Source organism: Chiloscyllium plagiosum, chromosome 32 (assembly GCF_004010195.1).
Source record: "Chiloscyllium plagiosum isolate BGI_BamShark_2017 chromosome 32, ASM401019v2, whole genome shotgun sequence".
NCBI lineage: Eukaryota > Metazoa > Chordata > Chondrichthyes > Orectolobiformes > Hemiscylliidae > Chiloscyllium > Chiloscyllium plagiosum.
Window position 1 is genome coordinate 31039869 of NC_057741.1, and position 19776 is coordinate 31059644.

Here is a 19776-nt window from a genome sequence, read left to right on the forward strand (position 1 = left end):
GTAGCTGTTTCATTGCTTGCTTGTCCATCTCCCGTAACCTTTGTACAAGGGGCATCCAGAGGCAAGCATAGTCTTCCCAGAATAGAGGGTTAGAAGCTCAGAAGAATTGCATGTATTGCAAAATATTAGTATGCAGGTACATGAGTAATTAGAAAAGTTAATAGAAAGTTATTATTTATTGCTTGGGGAATTGAATACAAACGTAGAGAAGTTATCCTTCAGTTAGACCACTTCTCGAGCACAGTGGTCAGTATTGGCTCCTTATTTAAGGAGGAGTGTAAATGCATTAGAAACAATCAGAGGAGGTTTACTACCCCAGTACCTGGGATGGGCAGATCATCTTAGGCAAAAAGGGTGGATAAGCTAGTCTTATTTTTGCTGGAGTTTCGAAGAGTAAGATTGAAACATACAAGACTTTATTAACCATACACCCTACCAAGACCCCTCCTAATATTGCATGTTTCCTTTTATGAGAGAATGGAGAAGTTGGGGTCACTGCTTAAAAAATAGATGTCATCCATTTAAGATAGAGATGAGGATTTTTTTATAAACAAACATATGAGAGAGGTGGGAATAAAAGGAAAGATTGAGTAGACTTGAGTGGAGTAAAAATGCTGGATGTGCTGTTGGCTGAGTGACCTGTTTCTCAGTTGTATATCTGATGTATGTACAATTCCTTGAGAAAAAGTACGTGCTCAGCCAGCTTTTCCCTGAGAAAGTAAAAGTTGTCTGGAAGGCTAAGCCTTGCTTAGATAGTATTACATTTTGTATTTGAGCGCGCACACACACACACACACACTTTTTTTAAACGGACATAATTTGACTTAGTTGCTTCCATTCTTCTTTCCAGGGTGATATCCAAGCAAAATATGATGCAATTGACAAGGATACACCAATACCCACTGATCGACAGGTAAGGGTGATACACTGTGGGATCTTTTCGTATCCGGTAAGGGAGATGTACTGTTTAATCGGTGGTAGGATAGTTTACATAAATGTTCTGTTAATTCATTATGCACTTGAAGCAAGATTACAGTTAAGTTGCATTGTTATGACTTGTGCAGTGTTGAACCACCATCAGTCACAAGTTGGAATGTATTTTTGCACCAGCATAATTTCTAGAGATCAACAAGACTTTGACAGCACTTACTGAGATTATATTGTCTACGCATGGTTTTTTCCATGACAGCTACTCCAGTGGCATCATCCGTAGACGTCAAGCCCGTTTCAACATGTATACTGATGACATGCAGCTTAACTTGCCCTGTATTGCTCTCAATTCACAATCATTACGTTGTCAGACTGCTCGTTTGACATCTGGTCTTGGTTGAGAGCATAAGAATGTAAGAGATGGGTGTAGGAGTAGACCAAATGGATCGTTGAGTCTGCTGCACGATTCAATGTGACCATGACTAACCACAGGTTTCAACATCACTTTTCTGTCCTCTCTCTTGTCCTTTCGTTTCCTGAGACCAAAACTCTGTCTATCCCAGCCTTAAACAAGTTCAACAGTGGGGCACCGACAGCCCCCAGGGGTAGAGAATTCCAAAGTTTCACAGCCATTTGAGTGAAATAATTTCTCCTCATCTTGGTCCCAAAATGATTAAAAAACCTTTATTCCGAGACTATCTGCCTGCTTTAGATTCCCTGACGTCTCTCAAGTTCTACCCTATCGACTCCCTCCAGAATCTTGAGTGTTTTAATGAGATCTTAAAAATGTGTTGCTGGAAAAGTGCAGCAGGTCAGGCAGCACCAAAGGCATATGCCCGAAACGTCGATTCTCCTTCTCCTTTGATGCTGCCTGACCTGCTGTGCTTTTCCAGCAACAGATTTTTAAGCTCTGATCCTCTGCATCTGCAGTCCTCACTTTCTCCCTGTTTTAATGAGATCACCTTTCATTCGAAATCCCAGAGAACAAGGCCCTAATTTACTTAGCGTCTCATCATAGGAGAAACACATCATTTCTTGGATAAGTTTAGTTGAATCTTTGCTGCACGACCTCCAATGAAAGTGTTTGCTTTTTCCTAGTGCCTGCAGCTAAACTTTGTGAGGACTAAAACGATCATGTTTCATGCCTGCTTTGAGCTCCAAACCATCACCATTGATTCCATGTCCCTCCCTTAACCATTGTCTCACGCTGATCATGCCCTTGTTCAATTAAACCCAAGTTGAGCAATCCTTGTTGCAAAGACTACCTGTTTTCCCCCCCATCATGTCAGCTGCCTTAGTCCATCTACCATTGAAACTCTTTTACAACCAACATCACCAGAAAGAAATGATCTAGTCATTCACCTAATTTCTGGCTGGTATATTTGTGCACACAACAACACTGACTTCAGAAAGGCTTTAATTGGGTTTCAAATGCTTTGAGGAGAAAGTGACGTCTGCAGATGCTGGAGATCAGAACTGAAAATGTGTTGCTGGAAAAGCCCAGCAGGTCAGGCAGCATCCAGGGAACAGGAGAATCGACCCCAAAATGATTAAAAAACCTTTATTCCGAGACTATCTGCCTGCTTTAGATTCCCTTATGCCCGAAACGTCGATTCTCCTGTTCCCTGGATGCTGCCTGACCTGCTGCACTTTTCCAGCAACACATTTTCAGCTTTCAATGCTTTGGGACATCTTGAGGAGATACAATATGCTACATAAATGCATGTTCTGGAAATTCAGGATACTATATAAGTGCAAGTATTGCATCTTTGATAATCTTAAATCATTGCTTCAATTTTTGAGGTCACATTGCATTGCACTTTATTTCATTTAGTTTAGTTCAGATGGGCCAGTGGACAGATGAAGTTTAATTTTGATAAATGTGAGGTGCTGCATTTGGAAAGGCCAATCAGGGCAGGACTTAAACACTTAATGATAAGGTCCTGGGGAATGTTGTTGAACAAAGAGACCTTGGAGTACAGGTTCGTAGTTCCTTGAAAGTGGAGTCTCGGGTAAATAGGACAGTGAAGAAGGCATTTAATATGCTTTCTTTTATTGGTCAGAGTATTGACTACACTAGTTGGGAAGTCATGTTGTGGCTGTACAGGACATGGGTTAGACCACTTTTGGAATATTGCGGGAAATTCTAGTCTCCCTGCTATAGGAAGGATGTTGTGAAACTTGAAAGGGTTCAGAAAAGATTTACAAGGATGTTGCCAGGGTTGGAGGATTTGAGCTATAAGGAGAGGCTGAATAGGCTGGGGCTGTTTTCCCTGAAGCTTCGGAGGCTGAGGGGTGACCTTATAGAGGTTTATAAAACCATGAGGGGCATGGATAGGATGAATAGACAAAGTCTTTTCCCTGGGGTGGGCGAGTCCAGAACTAGAGGGCATAGGTTTAGGGTGAGAGGGGAAAGGTATAATAGGGACCTAAGGGGCAACTTTTTCCCCAAGGGTGGTGCGTGTATGGAATGAACTGCCACAGCAAGTGGTGGGGCTGGTACAATTGCAGCATTTAAAAGGCATCTGGATGGTTATATGAATAGGAAGGGCTTAGAGAGCTAGGGCCAAGTGCTGGTAAATGGGGCTAGATTAATTTAGGATATCTGGTTGGCATGGACGAGTTGGATCCAAGGGTCTGTTTCTGTGCTGTGCATCTCTATGACTGTATGACTCTATTCCCTACGCGCGTCACAGAAATAGATGAATCAGCACTTAACCTGTCTATGCCAGTGTTTCCTAATATGAACAGCATGAAAGTTATACATAGTGTTCTACAGATCTTCATATCTCATACATAGTGTCTATGTTAAGATGTTTAGAAGTTGTTAATGCAGTGCACTTAGAGATGTAACTTGTATAACTTAAGAAGGGCTTTTTATGATAAATTCCCCACTTGTCTGCAAGGCATTGTGACTCTCTTCCATGAAATAATAACATTTGCTCTGTCTTTGACTCTGCTTTATATTCTATGACTCAGCTTTTATTTCCACCTGTGGAATTCAAATTGCAGCATGTGCTGTACAGGACATGGGTTAGGCCACTTTTGGAATATTGCGTGCAATTCTGGTCTCCTTCCTATTGGAAGGATGTTGTGTAACGTGAAAGGGTTCAGAAAAGATTTACAAGGATATTGCCAGGGTGGAGGATTTGAGCTATAGGGAGAGGCTGAACAGGCTGGGGCTGTTTTCCCTGGAGCGTCAGAGGCTGAGGGGTGACCCTATAGAGGTTTACAAAATTATGAGGGGCATGGATAGAATAAATAGGCAAAGTCTTTTCCCTGGGGTCAGGGAGTCCAGAACTAGAGGGCATAGGTTTAGGGTGATAGGGGAAAGGTATAAAAGGGACCTAAGGGGCAACTTTTTCCCCAAAGGGTGGTGCGTGTATGGAATGAGCTGCCACAGCAAGTGGTGGAGGCTGGTACAATTGCAGCATTTACTTAGATTAGATTAGATTACTTACAGTGTGGAAACAGGCCCTTCGGCCCAACGTGTCCACACTGCCCCGCCGAAGGGTATACCATCCAGACCCATACTCCTTCATTTACCCCTTCACCTAACACTACGGGCAATTTAGCATGGCGAACTCACCTAACCTGCACATCTTTGGCTTGTGGGAGGAAACCGGAGCACCCAGAGGAAACCCACGCAGACACGGGGAGAATGTGCAAACTCCACACAGACAGTTGCCCAAGGCTGGAATTGAACCCGGGTCTCTGGCGCTGTGAGGCAGCAGTGCTAACCATTGTGCCACCGTACCGCCCACCTGGATGGTTATATGAATAGGAAGGGTTCGGAGGGATCTGGGACAAGTGCTAGCAAATAGGACTAGATTAGGTTGTGATATCTGGTCGGCATGGACAAGTTGGACTCAAGGGTCAGTTTCCGTGCTGTACATCTCTATGATTCTGACTCTAAGTGCTCTTACCTTATCACAATGCAGCAACAACCATTGCAATCCAAACTTCCTGAGAAACGGCAGCAGTTTTGATGAAGTCAGTTTAGTTCTGTTTCTTTCGCCAACAAACAGCACCCTCTTGTCCACCCTTTCCCCTGATTAGATTATAGTTATGTTTGCAGACTTGCAACAATCTGTCCACCAATCTCTGTTTCTGTGACTGATTGCCTTTCAGATTGAAGTGGACATCCCACGCTGCCATCAGTACGATGAGCTGCTGTCATCACCAGAGGGTCATAGAAAGTTCAGACGTGTGTTAAAGGCTTGGGTAGTCTCCCATCAGGAACTAGTCTACTGGCAAGGTAAGTTTAACTGCTGCAGTTGATTAAAAAAAAGTCTCTGTAGCAGCCTTAAGTGCACTTAACTGTTTAAATAAATCAGGTTAGACAAATCCAAATTTACCTGCCAGTATTTCTGTAGAAGTTGTTTGGCTTCTCTTACAATCTTATCATCTGATACACACTAAAGAAATTTGGAATCCAAATTCTTTTCATCACAGAGAAATAAGCTAACATTCTGGGATGATCTATAATCAGTAACTAATGGAAACCCTATCCCAAACAATGAGCTTTCTTAAACTAATTGTTTTTTTTAAAAATTACTGATTATCAATCCCAGTAATTTTCCCCCATATGTTTGAGTAACGCTCAGCATCCTGTCAGCATATTGGAATTATATTGCTCTGGTTGAGGGAACTATCCCTCAACTGAGACCAAGTTCAGATCTTACTGTTTGTGACTAGAAGGCTGCTGAACTGAATAGTGAGGACTCGATGCTTGAGTCAGCATCTAGTAATGTTGACTGTAAATTCATCATCTGAAACCATTAATCATTACACTGTACCAGCAGAATGTCAGTCTGTGAAAGTTGACGCAACTTAGTTTGCAGTCTTTTCAACTCAAGTTAAAACTAATTGCATCAGTGGAGAACTAAAGAAATTCCACAATTTCTGCTTCATTGATCTGTTGTGAATTTGTGACGCATCCAAGAGACTTCATTGGACTATCAGTCTGGCAGTATGTAGATATTGCAGGGGCAAGACATCCTCCCCAGTATAGGGTGGAATGCAGACAGACTGGCACATAATTTATTGCCACTGGCCAGTGTGACAATTTGTAAGCACCCACCCTATCCCCTATTTTCCTAGTGGCTGGATTGGGGGCAGTTTGTTAAGGTACCTGAGAGGTCAAATAAGGCCAGTGATCAAAAACTAACTGGAAATTTCAAGCCACCTTGCAGGACATCCCCTGTTGTGGCAGAAGTTCAGAAACTACCTGGAGGCAATCTCTGCAAACCAGAGTGGGAGTGGGACTTTGAAGCATCTTTGCAGGTCTCTCTGCTGTCTGCCTGGCAGCTGTGTCCATTTGGTTACTGAAAGAGCTGAGAAGCTATGTTTCTTTCTCTCGCTAGCTGCAACTCCTTCTCCTTTTGGCCCTTCAGCTTTGGTAGCTCGTCTCTCGCCCTTATTTGGATGGCTTGTGCATCTTCTGGCCACTAATTGGCCAATTCAGGATATAGCTGCTTCCAATACAGGAATGGATCAGAGCCTGCATGTGACCCTAATGTCGGAGCTCCACACCCAGATACCACGTCCTAGGGATCAAATATCGGACAGAAACGGAAATACAAACAGCGAATGCTGCAGAAACTCAACAGCTCTGGCAGCATCCGTAGACAGAGGAACAGAGTTAATGTTTTGAGTTCTGAAGAAGTGTCATACTTGACTTGAAACATTAACTCTGTTTTTCCCTCTCTACAGATCTGCCAGACCTGTTGAGTTTCTCCAGCATTCTCTGCGTTTGTTCAAGATTTCCAGCATTTTCAGGAGTTTGCTTTTATCAGAGGGAAACTATTGCACTATATCTTTAGCTTGTGCCACACAGGGACCAAGTAAATAGGGGTTTGGGTTCAGCTGTTATTTATTCGGTCCTTGATAAGGATGAAAATTTGAAGGTGTGACAGAAGACTTAACACATTGAATGGGAGTTTCCAATAGCATGACCAATATTCCTGACTATTACATTGTATCACCTACTTATCATCAGCTTATGTATTTAGTGACTAAGATCTGAAATACTGGCTATGGCCTTGTTTCTCATCTTTGAAATACATTTCGGCCCTAGGTTTGGACTCCTTGTGTGCACCATTCCTGTATCTGAATTTCAACAACGAAGGTAAGTACGCAATTGTTTATGACAGAATGACAGGCCCTGGCTGTAAGAAAAGATTAGAGCAACAGGGATTTATCACAAGGTTAAAGAAGATTGGATTCCTCAGGGTTTGAAATCAGGGGAAATTATTTTAACTGCATGGTAGTTCAGTCATTTGGAGAGCATGTTTAAACACAAACAAATAGGCAGAGATTAAGAGAATTTCCTTTTGCATAGAAGGTTATTAGAACATTTATCAGAAGCAGTAAAGGGTGCAGACTCAACGATAATTTTTAATAGGGAATTGGATAAATAATTTGAAAAATAAATGTTCAATTGATATGAGGAAAGGACCGGGGAATGGAACCATGGATAGCTATTTTGGGGAACAGTGGATTAAATGGCTCCTAATAGCTTGTAAAATCCTCAGAATGAATCTATGTAACTCTTCCCAGTAGTAACTGATTTAAAGAAACAGAATTATTAAAGCGATTGAACACCTCTGCTTCAGAGACAGCTAAATTTCAGTAACACCATCTGATTTCTACTAATGCTTTATGCAACGAAGAATGAACTGGTTGTAAGGGTAGCTTTCTTGGGGGAAGAAACAGGGACAGGTGAACTCATCTAAGTCCTGTCTAAGTGGTCTACCAAAGGCAAGATACTGAATTGCTTTGACATTCTCAAAGACCGAGTGCCTATCTTCAGATTAAACTGGTACATGTTACAGGAAAATTAAGAGAAAAGGTGGGGAAAGAGAATGCAAGTAGCTTAATGGAATTTTATCTATATGTGTGGGGGGATAAGGTATAGTGAAACAACATAGCATTCAGAATCTGACTTTGTCTTCTTGTTGCAGCCTTGGCGTATGCTTGCATGTCTGCCTTTATTCCTAAATACCTGTATAACTTCTTTCTGAAGGACAATTCTCACGTCATACAAGGTAAATCACCAGTTTCCTTATGCATGTTGTTTGTCTATGTTTGTTTGTTTGGGGTGGCACAGGGGCTTATTGGTTAGCACTGCTGCCTCACAGCGCCAGGGACCCAGGTTCAATTCCAGCCTCGAGTGACTGTCTGTGTGGAATTTGCGCCTTCTCCCTGTGTCTCCTGATTTCCTCTGGATGCTCCAGTTTCCTCCCACAATCCAAAGCTGTGCAGGTTTGGTGAATTGGCCATGCTAAATTGCCCACAGTTTTCAGGGATGTGTAGGTTAGGTGCATTAGTCAGGGGCAAATATAGAATAATAGTGTAGGGGAATAGGCCTGCGTGGGTTACTGTTCGGAGAGTCAGTAGGGCCTGTTTTCACACTGTCGGGATTCTATGAAATTCTATTACATGAAAAAACTGGTTTGAATCAGCCAAAGACTACGATGGCTCAATGTGCTTCGGTAGTGCGTGCTGCCCAATGTATTTCTGTAGGGTCTGCCAGTAGGAAGGGGAATAATGTCTTTAACACGTCTATTAATTGTGTGATATTGTTACAGCAGAACCCGAATTGATCTCTGTTTTATTATTCAGTGGATTTGTTATTAAATAATTAATTCTAAAGTAAAATATAAGAGATGGTTGCACCATATTAAAGTTGTGTGTTTTACTTATGAGCCATGAGACTAAAACAGTAATTCAATATTATGTTTTATTTTGCTCATGAATGCTTGACTTCTGTGCTTTGTCTCATCCAAGCTACTTAATTGAATTATTGCCTTTTAACACTCTATTACTCTTTAATTTGCAACAGCTGCTCTCGAATTAATTCCAAGGGGAATTATCTAACAATATTTTGTCAACCAACTCACCTAGTCCATGTCGATCTTATTTGACTAATAATGCATTTCCCACTAATTTGTGAGCAAGGAGAGTGCATGCTGTTTAGTGCATCTCATTTCTTGTACTAAGACAGATCCTCATCTGTTAGTTGCGTGGTTCATCCACTTTGAAATCTCCAGGGGCTCTATCAGTCAAAGGTATGCAAAACCCCCTCTCCAACTTGATATAACTGGGTTATATCAGCAGACTAGATGTCCCTCATCCCAATTCATACCATGTTTCGCGTGAATGAGCTACCATAAAGCCTGTAGAGTACTGGGACCAATTACCCTCTTGAAGGGTGAAGGTACTATGGAAAAGTGTGGTATTAGCAGAGTGGCAACTGTGCACCCTGTGTCCATAATGCCTCTGGGTGGCACAAAGATGCTCCACTTGCTTCTTGGCCTTTTATTTTTGTTTGTATACTTCTCAAGTAGGTGTTTTGAATGTTTTTTGTTTTGTTGGGTTTGCAGGGTAATACTGAGATAGATTGTCTTTAGGGTGGGTTTGGGGTCGGGTGTTGTTGTAAAATGAACAAATCAATTGATTTCTTGGAAGCATTTGTACATCGCTACTGCTTCTTAAAATAACGACCAGCTTTCTCCTGAGTCCTATCTAGATGCCCAGCTTTTTGATGGTAGTTAGCATTCAATAACTCCCTAAGAGGATATTATATCCCTGTGGCTTGATTTTGAGTGTCATGAGACTTTGCTTCTGAGCCTGGGGCTCACCTGATCTTGTACAAATAAACACCTTCAACAGGCATCGCTGCATGGTGGAAAGGTGGGAACCCGTTATCAAAATTTGGCGCGTTCATTGATCTGGTCCTCACTGAGCCAGCAAAAGAGCTAAATGTGCTGTGTAATATCAAGTCCTCCTCATCAAAAAAGGGCATTTAAGATGCATGCCTTTAATTCTGAGTCTGCATCTCGGGTGGTCAGAGCACAAAGCAGCAATTATTTCACACACTGATTGCAAGCATTCATCCACAATAGAATGTGGTAATCACTAAAAGCGAGCCGCATAACAGCACAATTCTGTGTGAATTAGATGTTTAATGCTCTTTAAGATAATACAGCTTAGCAGAATGTAAAGGGATTGGGGGGAGATATTGTGGGACTGAGTGATGAAGTCACTGTTTGTGGTTTCAGACCAGGCTGGCTTTTTCAGAGAATCCACAGAAATAAAAACTTTTCAGCTGGCCAATCCTTTTGGTTGAATAATCAGTCTTTATTCTTCAGCATTTCTGTTGATTTAATTTTCTTCATCTCTGTCAGTGTTCAGAATATGAACAAATTAAATTTTGATGAATAAAGGATAGAGTTGTAGAAGATTAGGAATGCTTCAGCAGTTTCCTCCAGCTCGCATCAAGCAATTCTTGCATTGTCCAGTGTGTGGCGCTGCTAACACACAACTGGAGGAGCATGAACTAAAACACATTAGCTGTGGGCTTGTTCACAGAAATACATTATTGTATGGGATATGAGCCTGTTGTTTGATCCTTCTGCTAACTAAAGATTCCATACAGTTGATTTGTGCCCACCATCTTCCCCGCCCCCCCCACACTGCTTTTCAAATGTGCTTTCACTCGATTTAATTTGGGCAATCTCCACTTTTATTTATTTCATAGTCCCAATACAAAACTGTAAACCTCACTTTGCACTACATTACTCGCAGGTTTTCCTATTCCGTAGCTGTGTCCCCAGGTTGCAACATCTAATAAAGATGTAGTAGGCTGGAGATAAGTCTATCAGTACTGCAGCTATTGAACCATAATTGGTTGACTGGTGCCAGGTTTGTGTGGAGATGGAATGATGGGGTCTTGTCAGGCCCATGCTTTAACTGAAGAGCTTTAGGGACTGGTTTGTGTCTAATGTCTAGGTGATGTGGAGTGTTTGCAAAGGAGTTCAACTTTCATATCCTATGCATTGCGCATGAATGTTTTGCTGCGTCATTTAAATATTGTTTAAACATTCATGTTTATAGTATTTTGAATGCTGATTTCTTGTCTAATTAATACTCACATTCCAGATTGAGAGTATGTGTCGCCACCATCAGTTAAATTCTCATTAAACAATAAATCACTTGGTATGAATTTCACTAAAATCAAGGTGGAGTTTTGTCTATGATGTTTTCTTTGAAGCATTTAATAGTCAGTTATTAGTTTAGTCATATGTTGCTATGTACCACATTTCAGGTCACATCTATTCTTGCCATCTCAGTAGTTGCCCAAACCTTGTGTTACATTTCCTGGAGTCTATTATTTTCCATGTTCCAAGAATTATGACCGGCATTTTTCAAGTTTCTGTTCCTGTATATACTCCAGTGGGAAAGCTTTAATCTTAAATCTCACTTCCAGCTCCCCAGCTCTTCAAACTCTTTCTTTCCTAAAGTGAGCTATGAGGAACTCATTTTGAAGGCTCCTTTATTAGATGGAGTCTTACTCATCAGAAGCCCATAAAATAAATTGGATTGACGTGTTCACCTTGTGATGAAGTACATTCAGAGATGGCATTTTATTGCCTTCAGTAGTGGAGGTGTGGAAGGACTACACATCTTTTATATGGCTATCCAAAGCAGAAATACTACATTTTTTTGTACAGTCAAAACTAAAATGGAATCAAGTGGTGTTTGCTCACTGTTTATACAAGAGCATGTAACTTATGCCGAAACTGGAATTTGATATTTTTGAGAGATTAACTGGCACCAAATATCTTAGAAATAAAAAAGGTAACCACCCAGCAAGAGCTTTTGGATTGGTTCTAAGTAGCAGTTGGTCATAAAACTGACGAGCCGAACGTTTGGACACTCAGACCTCCAGAAGTGTACAAGCAAGTCAAATCGCACACATTCTCCACCTCCACTCTTTCCCCCACTGCCCTGTGAGTGAACAAATAACGTACAAGGCTCAGCAAAGAAAGAAAACCTCTAACTCGAATCAAGACCGAGGCCCGACTGACCAGCTACTGCATTGAGCATTCCTTCAATCAAAACACTGTGATAGCATCATCAAAAAGCAGGATAGTTTAAGTTTGTGTATTAGGAGTTAATAATCCATTTTACCACATGTTAGAGGATATGTTTGTTATGATAAATAAGTTTACTCACTGATGAAACCTGGTGTGAGTTTCTTTTATGTTAGATAGTGGTCATACTCAGTTGTTAATCACCCGAGTGATTAAACTGGCCATATTTCATTATGATAATTCATGAAATAGTAGAATTTGATTCCTACTGCACACTTCCCATCAGGGTTGTGGCAGTAGAGTAATTTATGGCTTGATGGAGGCCATTCAGCCATCAAATGAACGCAGACTTCTACAGAGCAGTCTAATCTGTCCCACATCCCCCTCCAGCCTTGACAAGTTTATTTCCTTTGAGTGTTTATCTAATTTCCTCCTAAAGTCATTGAGTGTTTCCACTTCCACCACCCTCGTGGGTAATGAGTTCCATGTCATTATCACTGGCTATGTTTAAGAAATGTTCTTCCTCAAATTTCACCTGTGTCTCTTGCTTAAAATCTTAAAGAATGTGTTCTCTCATCCTTGGCCCACTCGCTGACATGAACAGTTAATTCTTATTAAACATTCTCGGTGAGGAATCCAATAACTTAGCCACTGGACTACTCAAACCCCTATTGCCAGATGTTTAGAGTCATAGAGCTGTGCAACACGGAAACATACCCTTCGGTCCAACTCGTCCATGCCGACCAGATAGCCCAACCTAATCTAGTCCCATTTGCCAGCACTTGGCCCATATCCCTCTAAACCCTTCCTATTCATATACCCATCCAGATGCCTTTTAAATGTTGTCATTGTACCAGCCTCCACCACTTCCTCTGGCAGCTCATTCCATACACGCATCACCCTCTGTGTGAAAAGGTTGCCCCTTAGGTCCCTTTTACGTTTTTCCTCTTTCACCTTAAGCCAATGTCCTCTGTTCTGGACTTTCCCACCCCAGGGAAAAGACTTTGTCTATTTATCCTATCAATGTCGCTAACTGTTTATACAAGAGCATGCAACTTATGCCGAAACTGGAATTTGATACTTTTTAGAGATAAACTGGCACCAAATATAAACTTCTGTTAGGTCACCCCTCAGCTTCCGATGATCCAGGAAAAACAGCCCCAGCCTCGTCAGCCCATCTCTGTAGCTCAAATCCTCCAAACCTGCCAACATCCTTGTAAATCTTTTCTGAGCCCTTTCAGGTTTCACAACATCCTTCTGATAGAAGGGAGACCAGAATTGCACACAATATTCCAAAAGTGGCCAGTATTCCAAGAGTAACCAATGTCCTGTACAGCTGCAACATGACCTCCCAACTCCTATACTCAATGCTCTGACCAATAAAGGAAAGCATACCAAATGCCTTCTTCACTATCCTATATACCTGAGACTCCGCATTCAAGGAACTATGAAATTGCACTCTGAGGTCTCTTTGCTCAGCAACACTGGCCGGGACCTTACCATTAAGTGTATAAGTCCTGCTAAGATTTGCTTTCCCAAAATTAATCTCTAAATTAATCTCCATCTGCCACTCCTCAGCCCATTGGTCAAGATCTTGTTGTACTCTGAGGTAACCTTCATCACAGTCCACTACACAACCAATTTTGGTGCCATCTGAAAACTTACTAACTATACCTCCTATGTTCATATCCGAATCATTTATATAAATGATGAAAAGCAGCGGACCCAGCACTGATCCATGTGGCACTCCACTGGTCACAGGCCTCCAGTCTGAAAAACAACCCTCCACCACCACCCCCTGTCTTCTACCTTTGAGCTAGTTCTGTATCGATATGGCTGGTTCTCCCTGTATTCCATGAGTGAAAGAAATGCTTGGGATTCAATTTATCACAAAAGGATCTATGTTCCTTTCAGTCAGTTTTGTCCTCCATGTCTGTAGTAGCTTCACATCAGTGCAGAGATTATCCTGCAGAGATGTTTGTATCAGGGCTATCAAGAAAGGAATATTTGCCTTATGCATACTCTTTGTATTGCACAAATGTTGACAAAGGTAAATCTATACTGGAGCGTCAGATACTGCAAAACCTGATGAGATCAAAAGCAAAATGGTTTCCTATCAGCTTTGTGCCCGTATTGACCAAGTGCATTGGAATGAACTGAGACGTTTAAAAATGTGATGTATGAGATAATATATCACTAGGCATGTGGAACTAAGTTCTGTGCCGTTGTGCTTTTACCATAACATTTTACTGATTTTCTCTTTCAGAACTTAAAAACTATTTAAAACTATTTCAGATTTTGCTTCACTCGTTGGTTAGTTGCATTACATTTCTTAATTATCTTAAAACATAGACATAGTTTTTCTTTTATCTCCTTTCATTCTTTTTGAGGGTGGTCTTGAAAATTGCATCCTTGACTTATTGTTTCACTAACTGATGAAAATGTTTCCCCAGGTATCCAATTAAACCCCTTCATAATTATGAATGCTTTTATGAAATTTCCGCTCAGTCATGTCCATTCAACTAAAATGCTTTTGTTCTTTCCTCCTAACGAAAGCTTCCTGTTTCTGGCAAAACTCTTTGTTCCCTTTCCTTGGCATTGCCACCTTCTTAAAGTTTCAGCCTCACTATTTGAGAGCTCATTAGAGTCCAGGAACAGCAAGATGCTGTGTCATTGTACAAGTCGTCCCTATATATCAGCATCATTTTTTTTTAAAAACCTGGTATTTCTCGACATATTTCAGTAATACTTTGAGTGAAAGCTTCTCAATGTGACTGTTCCACATGAAAGCAGTGCTTTTATGCTGTAAAATCGAACCACGTTGGTTAGTGATGCCTTTCCCACACACTATTACAAGGGTCACTATTTGTATGTCACAAAGCCGAGATATTGCCTCTTATGGTCTCAGGTTGTGGCTATTGAGACACAGGTCATTCCTAAGTCAATCGCTTAAGGTCGTCTTTGTGTAGCCTGAAAACTGTGGCTGGGTTTTCTGTGTATCAGTGAATAGCCTCTATGACCGGTTGTGAAGCAATCAGCGTTATCCAAAGATCAGTGTATTTTTGTTTGACAATTAATAAATTTTCTCCTTGTTGCAGAGTATTTGACAGTGTTTTCCCAGATGATTGCTTTTCATGACCCAGAGCTGAGTAACCATCTCAATGAGATTGGCTTCATTCCAGATGTAAGTACTAAAGATGCTTGTAAATTTTCCTCATGAATTTCAATGTCCTCTAATGTGGTTTTAACAAACTAAAAGTGGATCTCAGATTTGTGTTGGGAGTTACAGCAGGGGCACTGCTTATAAGAAAAAAATGTCAGCCTGCACTTGAGAAAGTAATAACTGTCAAAATATTCTATGGTTTTTCCCTTGATAATAAATGAAATTAGATTGGACAGTCAAATGCTAAGGAGGGTGATGCGAGTGCACACCATAAAACTGCCACTTTGGAGGCTGAGACTGATAGAATCCTCCTTTGGAGTATCATCTGGTTCTGTACAAACGTCATTGTTATAATAATCAGGAGTAATCTGCTGATTGTGACCACAAATCAAAAGAAGTTACATTTGTATAGCACCCTAACAATTCTTCCAAAGTGGGTTGCAGCCAATTGATTACGTTCTGAGTTATGGTTGCTGTTATTTTGGTGGGTAAATGCATCAGCTACTGTACACCCAAATCACAAAAAATACTGAAAATCATAAGAGGTCATCCAGCATCCATGGAGAGAGAGCAAGCTAACGGTTCGAGTCTAGATGACACTTCATCAGAGCTGACGTGAGCTCGTCAGCATTTTTTTGTTTTCAGTACAGATTCCAGCATCTGCAGTAATTTGCCAGATCAGTTCCACAAATAGCAAAATTAAGTAATGCTGTGTTAATCTCTTTAGGATGGGATGGTTGATAGAGAATGTTAGATATGAATCCGTGCTCTTTGAATGGGGCCATAGTGTCTTTTAATGTCTGACCGGAGTGGGAGTAGAAGGGGCCTTGGTTTAACATGTCATCCGAAAGACGGGATTTCTGAGCTTGCATTGCTGCTTCAGTACAGTGCTGAGGTGCTGGCCCTGGTTATGTGCTCCTATCCCTGAGCTGTCAACCTTATGATTTGGAGACCAAAAGGGCTGGGGACATGACTTGTAAGAAAGGTAAAGGCCGAGGAATGTCAACCCAAATCGTTGCCATGCAACTCTCATCAATCAGTTCAAAGACAAAAGGTACTGGAGAAAACCACGTGATCAGGAAGTGACAAAAATTTCGAGCTTAACATGCTTTCACTATTATGGAGTCTGAATGTAACTTTGATGTCAATAATATCAATTACAGTTTCCATTTTGTGTTTTGAATTAAGTGGTTGCAAATTCATAAACATAAAATATGTCTTTTAAATTTTAAGACCTTTTCTGTGTCATATAAAATGAAGATATTAATTGAATATTTCAATTAATTTCTTAGTAGCGCAGGTAAATGGCAGAATTTATCTTGTGATTCCAAGCTTCCCAATGCCCTTCACAGTTTGGAGAAGAAACCACAATACTGTTCAAAGTTTTAAAAAAGAACTTGTGTCTCAGACAACATTCCTACCTCAAGTTAAATCAGAGCTGCTCAACTAACTGCTCACATCATAGCTTACATAATGTGTTTACAACAAGTTTCAGAATTGTATATGGTTGCAACGTTTTCATGTTTTGATCATGGAGCACAGGCAATGCTATAACTAAGTAGCAGAATTCAGAGACTAGCATAAATTTAGCATTTAGCCATTTTAGGTATCTGTCCCTGTTTAATATGTTCCCAGTACCTGTCTTTAAAACATCAACCGATTTGTATTGTAAAGCTGGTGGAGTCAAGCAGTGGAATACAAGTTTCTTCTCTGACTAAACGAGAACAATTTGTTTCCTTTCATATGCTGATTCTTCTGCCCCTTACAATCTGCCATCTTCAAAGGTCCATGATTTCTCAGTAAAAATTTGTTTCAATTCCTGATGCTGATGTTAAAATTGGATGTGGTCAAGTTTGGGCTTGGTATGAAACTGTAGGGTTTTGGGTAATTTGTGCACTTTTCATCTGTAAGCATTCTTGTGAGCAAATATATTTGCTCTATACTGCATTTCTTGAAGAGAACTACCTCAGTAAGGAGTCAGTAATTGGTGAAAGGATGGGATAGGACCAAAGCTGAGGGCTGCAGTATTTATTGGGTGTCATCCTTGGTTCCATGATAGCAGTCATGCCTCCAAGTGTGTCTAAGCTGTATTCCAGAGACTCTAGTGCATACACCTGCCTACCACTACAGTCATTGTCAGTTGCTGATACTATTTGGGTGAGAATATAGAATCCCTACAGTGTGAAAGTAGGCCATTCAGCCCTTCGAGTCCACACTGACTCTCCAAAGAGTATCCTACCCAGACCCACTATCCTTGTAACCCTGCATTTCCCATGGCTAATCCACCTAGCCTGCACATCTCTGGACACAATGGGCAATTTCTTATGGCCAGTCCACCTAACCTGCACATCTTTTGACTATGGGAGGAAACCAGAGCACCCAGAGGAAAACCACACAGACACAAGGAGAATATGCAAACTCCACTCAGACAATCACCTGAGGGTGGAATCTGTCTTGGGTGCTTGGCGCTGTGAGGCAGCATTGCTAACCAGATATTAAACTGAAATCCAATCTTCACTTTCAGGTGAATGTAAAAGATTCGAAAGCTGTATTTATCCTTCACTCCAAAACCAATCAAACAGATTAACCAGTCATTAACATGTTGCTGTAGGTAAATTGGCTGCTACATTCCTTGCAGTTTAACAATAACTACAGTTCAAAACTATATCATTCTGTTAGTAAAACACTTTGGGATATGCTCATATTCTGAAAAGAACCATGTTAGCACAAATACTTGCATTTCTTCGATCTCAATCATGGAGTGACACAACACTACAACCCAGAAGGAGACTATTCAGCCCATCAGGTCTCCACCAGCTCTTTTGAGGAGAAATGCAAGTTGACCTAGACCGCCACTCTTTTGTCATATCCCTGTAACTTTTATCCCCTCAAATATTTATCAAATTCCCGTGTGAAATCTGGTATTAAATCTATATCCACCAACCTAAACCTCAGGTTGCCTCAGGATATTCTTTCCAATCCTGTTGACTCCAGCAGTCCATCTTGGATTTCATTGTAAGTTTTGTGACTACAGTCTAACCTGAGTTAATTCATGAGAGTACAGCTCATGGGTTGTTTAGTATAAGGTTTTAGTCCAAGAAATGTCGTGTGAGAAAAGGAGATAAGCTCATGATTTAATAGCCATTTAAGAACTAACAGCTTCGTTAAGTATAAACTAAACAAGCAGACAGGATACATGACCTACAACACATGAGAGCAGTCTGCTGGCCCCAGATTAGGTTTGGGAGACGGGTAGGTGCTGGTGACAGTAATGAAGCTGATCTCCATGGCTGGTGATGTCAGTCTCCACCGAACAGTTGGACAAACGAATGGAACAAGCTGATCTTTGTAGCTGGAAGTGGCGGTTTCCCCTGTCGTCAGTCCCCTGAAGCTAGCCAAAGTATTCATTTTAGATCAAATCGAAGAACTCTTAGCTGTCTGACGTGATTTTTGTTTACCCATCTCAGAAGTTGCTTAACCTTTGTTCAGCCACTTTGTTTATGTATGGTCCGTGCCGTGACATGAATGTTATCAGGGTTAGGAATGTTCTAGGCCTGTGGGAAAGACATGACCTGGGCAGAGGTTACAGTCATAATATCATACAAATTTGGAGCAGGAGTAGGCTATTTGGCCCCTTGAACCTGTCTTGTGTTTGCCAGCTATCAAGCTGCAATGGAAGCTTCGAGGAAGCCAAACTACACCCCACTGCCATTAATTCACCCGACTCTTTAAAATGTCCATGTGGCCGAGTCTAAAGCACACCATGTGGGTTTGGAACCCAGAATGGAACCAGCAGCCAGGTTCTCAACCCAGAGTCGAAAACCCAGCTTTCGTGTCTTGCCAATAGATTCTTAAATTTCAAATCACTTGTTGCCCATTAATTTGTCCAGTCATACCTGAAAATTTACAGAGTTAAAATCTAATAATCCTCTACATTTAACTTTACAGCCAGCAACACAAAGGTGGCGGTGTGGTGAACAAAACATTAATGTCAGTGGAAAGGGTTAACCTCTCTGCTTGTTCGCCAAAGGGCGAAGCAGACATTCTCAAATGAATGTAATTACGTCAACCTCCTGTATCTTTTTATTTGAATAAACTTTCCATACTCCTTTAGAAGTAGACAAATGCTCTGAGTATACTTAATCTACAACTAAACTGTTGTGCTGTCTTAAAGGTGCACCATTTGAAAATGTGTCCAAGACAGATTTATAAAGATAATCTCTGCTCTAATTTACTATCATGTGATAAATCTAATGTGTAACTATAAACTCAGGAAACTGGTGACTTTGCAGTCTGAGCCTTCAGCATATGGTGAGAAATGACAGCAGTGTGAAGGTTAGTATTGGAATTCACGGAATTCTGGAGCATTGCAAGTTGCCTCTCTAAGGTTTTAAAATAAAGGAAGGAAGAGATAAAAGACAAAGCTAAAAATGGGAGTGTGAATCCAGCCGTTTAGTATGTATCTAATAGCAAATTTCAGGAAGGAGAAAATGTTACAGTGAGGGATCTAACAATTGAAAGGCAGGTGCAAGTAACTTAAACCCCGCCCCCACACCCAGCTCCAGCCCCACACCAGGTCCTAGCTCCCAGCCCTGCTGTGTTTTCACCATCCCTCCAGACCTACCCCTCTCTGAGGATGAAAGATCAGTCTTCAGCAGAGGCCTCACCTTCATTCCCCTACGCTCTCGGATTAATGAGTTCAACACACGGAATGACACCGAACAATTCTTCCGCCGCCTTCGCCTCCGCGCCTACTTCTTCAACCAAGACTCTCGCCCACCCTCTGACGACCCCTTCTCCCAC

General features: G+C 41.2%; 1 protein-coding gene across 6 annotated transcripts in view; it reads left to right on the plus strand.

The window, feature by feature from the left end:
* Window positions 1-19776, plus strand: part of tbck (TBC1 domain containing kinase) — a 197334-nt gene that overhangs the window by 60071 nt on the left and 117487 nt on the right. For all 6 annotated transcript variants that reach the window (XM_043674337.1, XM_043674339.1, XM_043674341.1 and 3 more), the window contains 5 exons: window positions 851-913; window positions 5062-5188; window positions 7010-7060; window positions 7896-7979; window positions 14909-14994. In XM_043674337.1, coding sequence (XP_043530272.1) covers window positions 851-913; window positions 5062-5188; window positions 7010-7060; window positions 7896-7979; window positions 14909-14994 — 411 coding nt within the window. The remainder of the gene's footprint in view (window positions 1-850; window positions 914-5061; window positions 5189-7009; window positions 7061-7895; window positions 7980-14908; window positions 14995-19776) is intronic.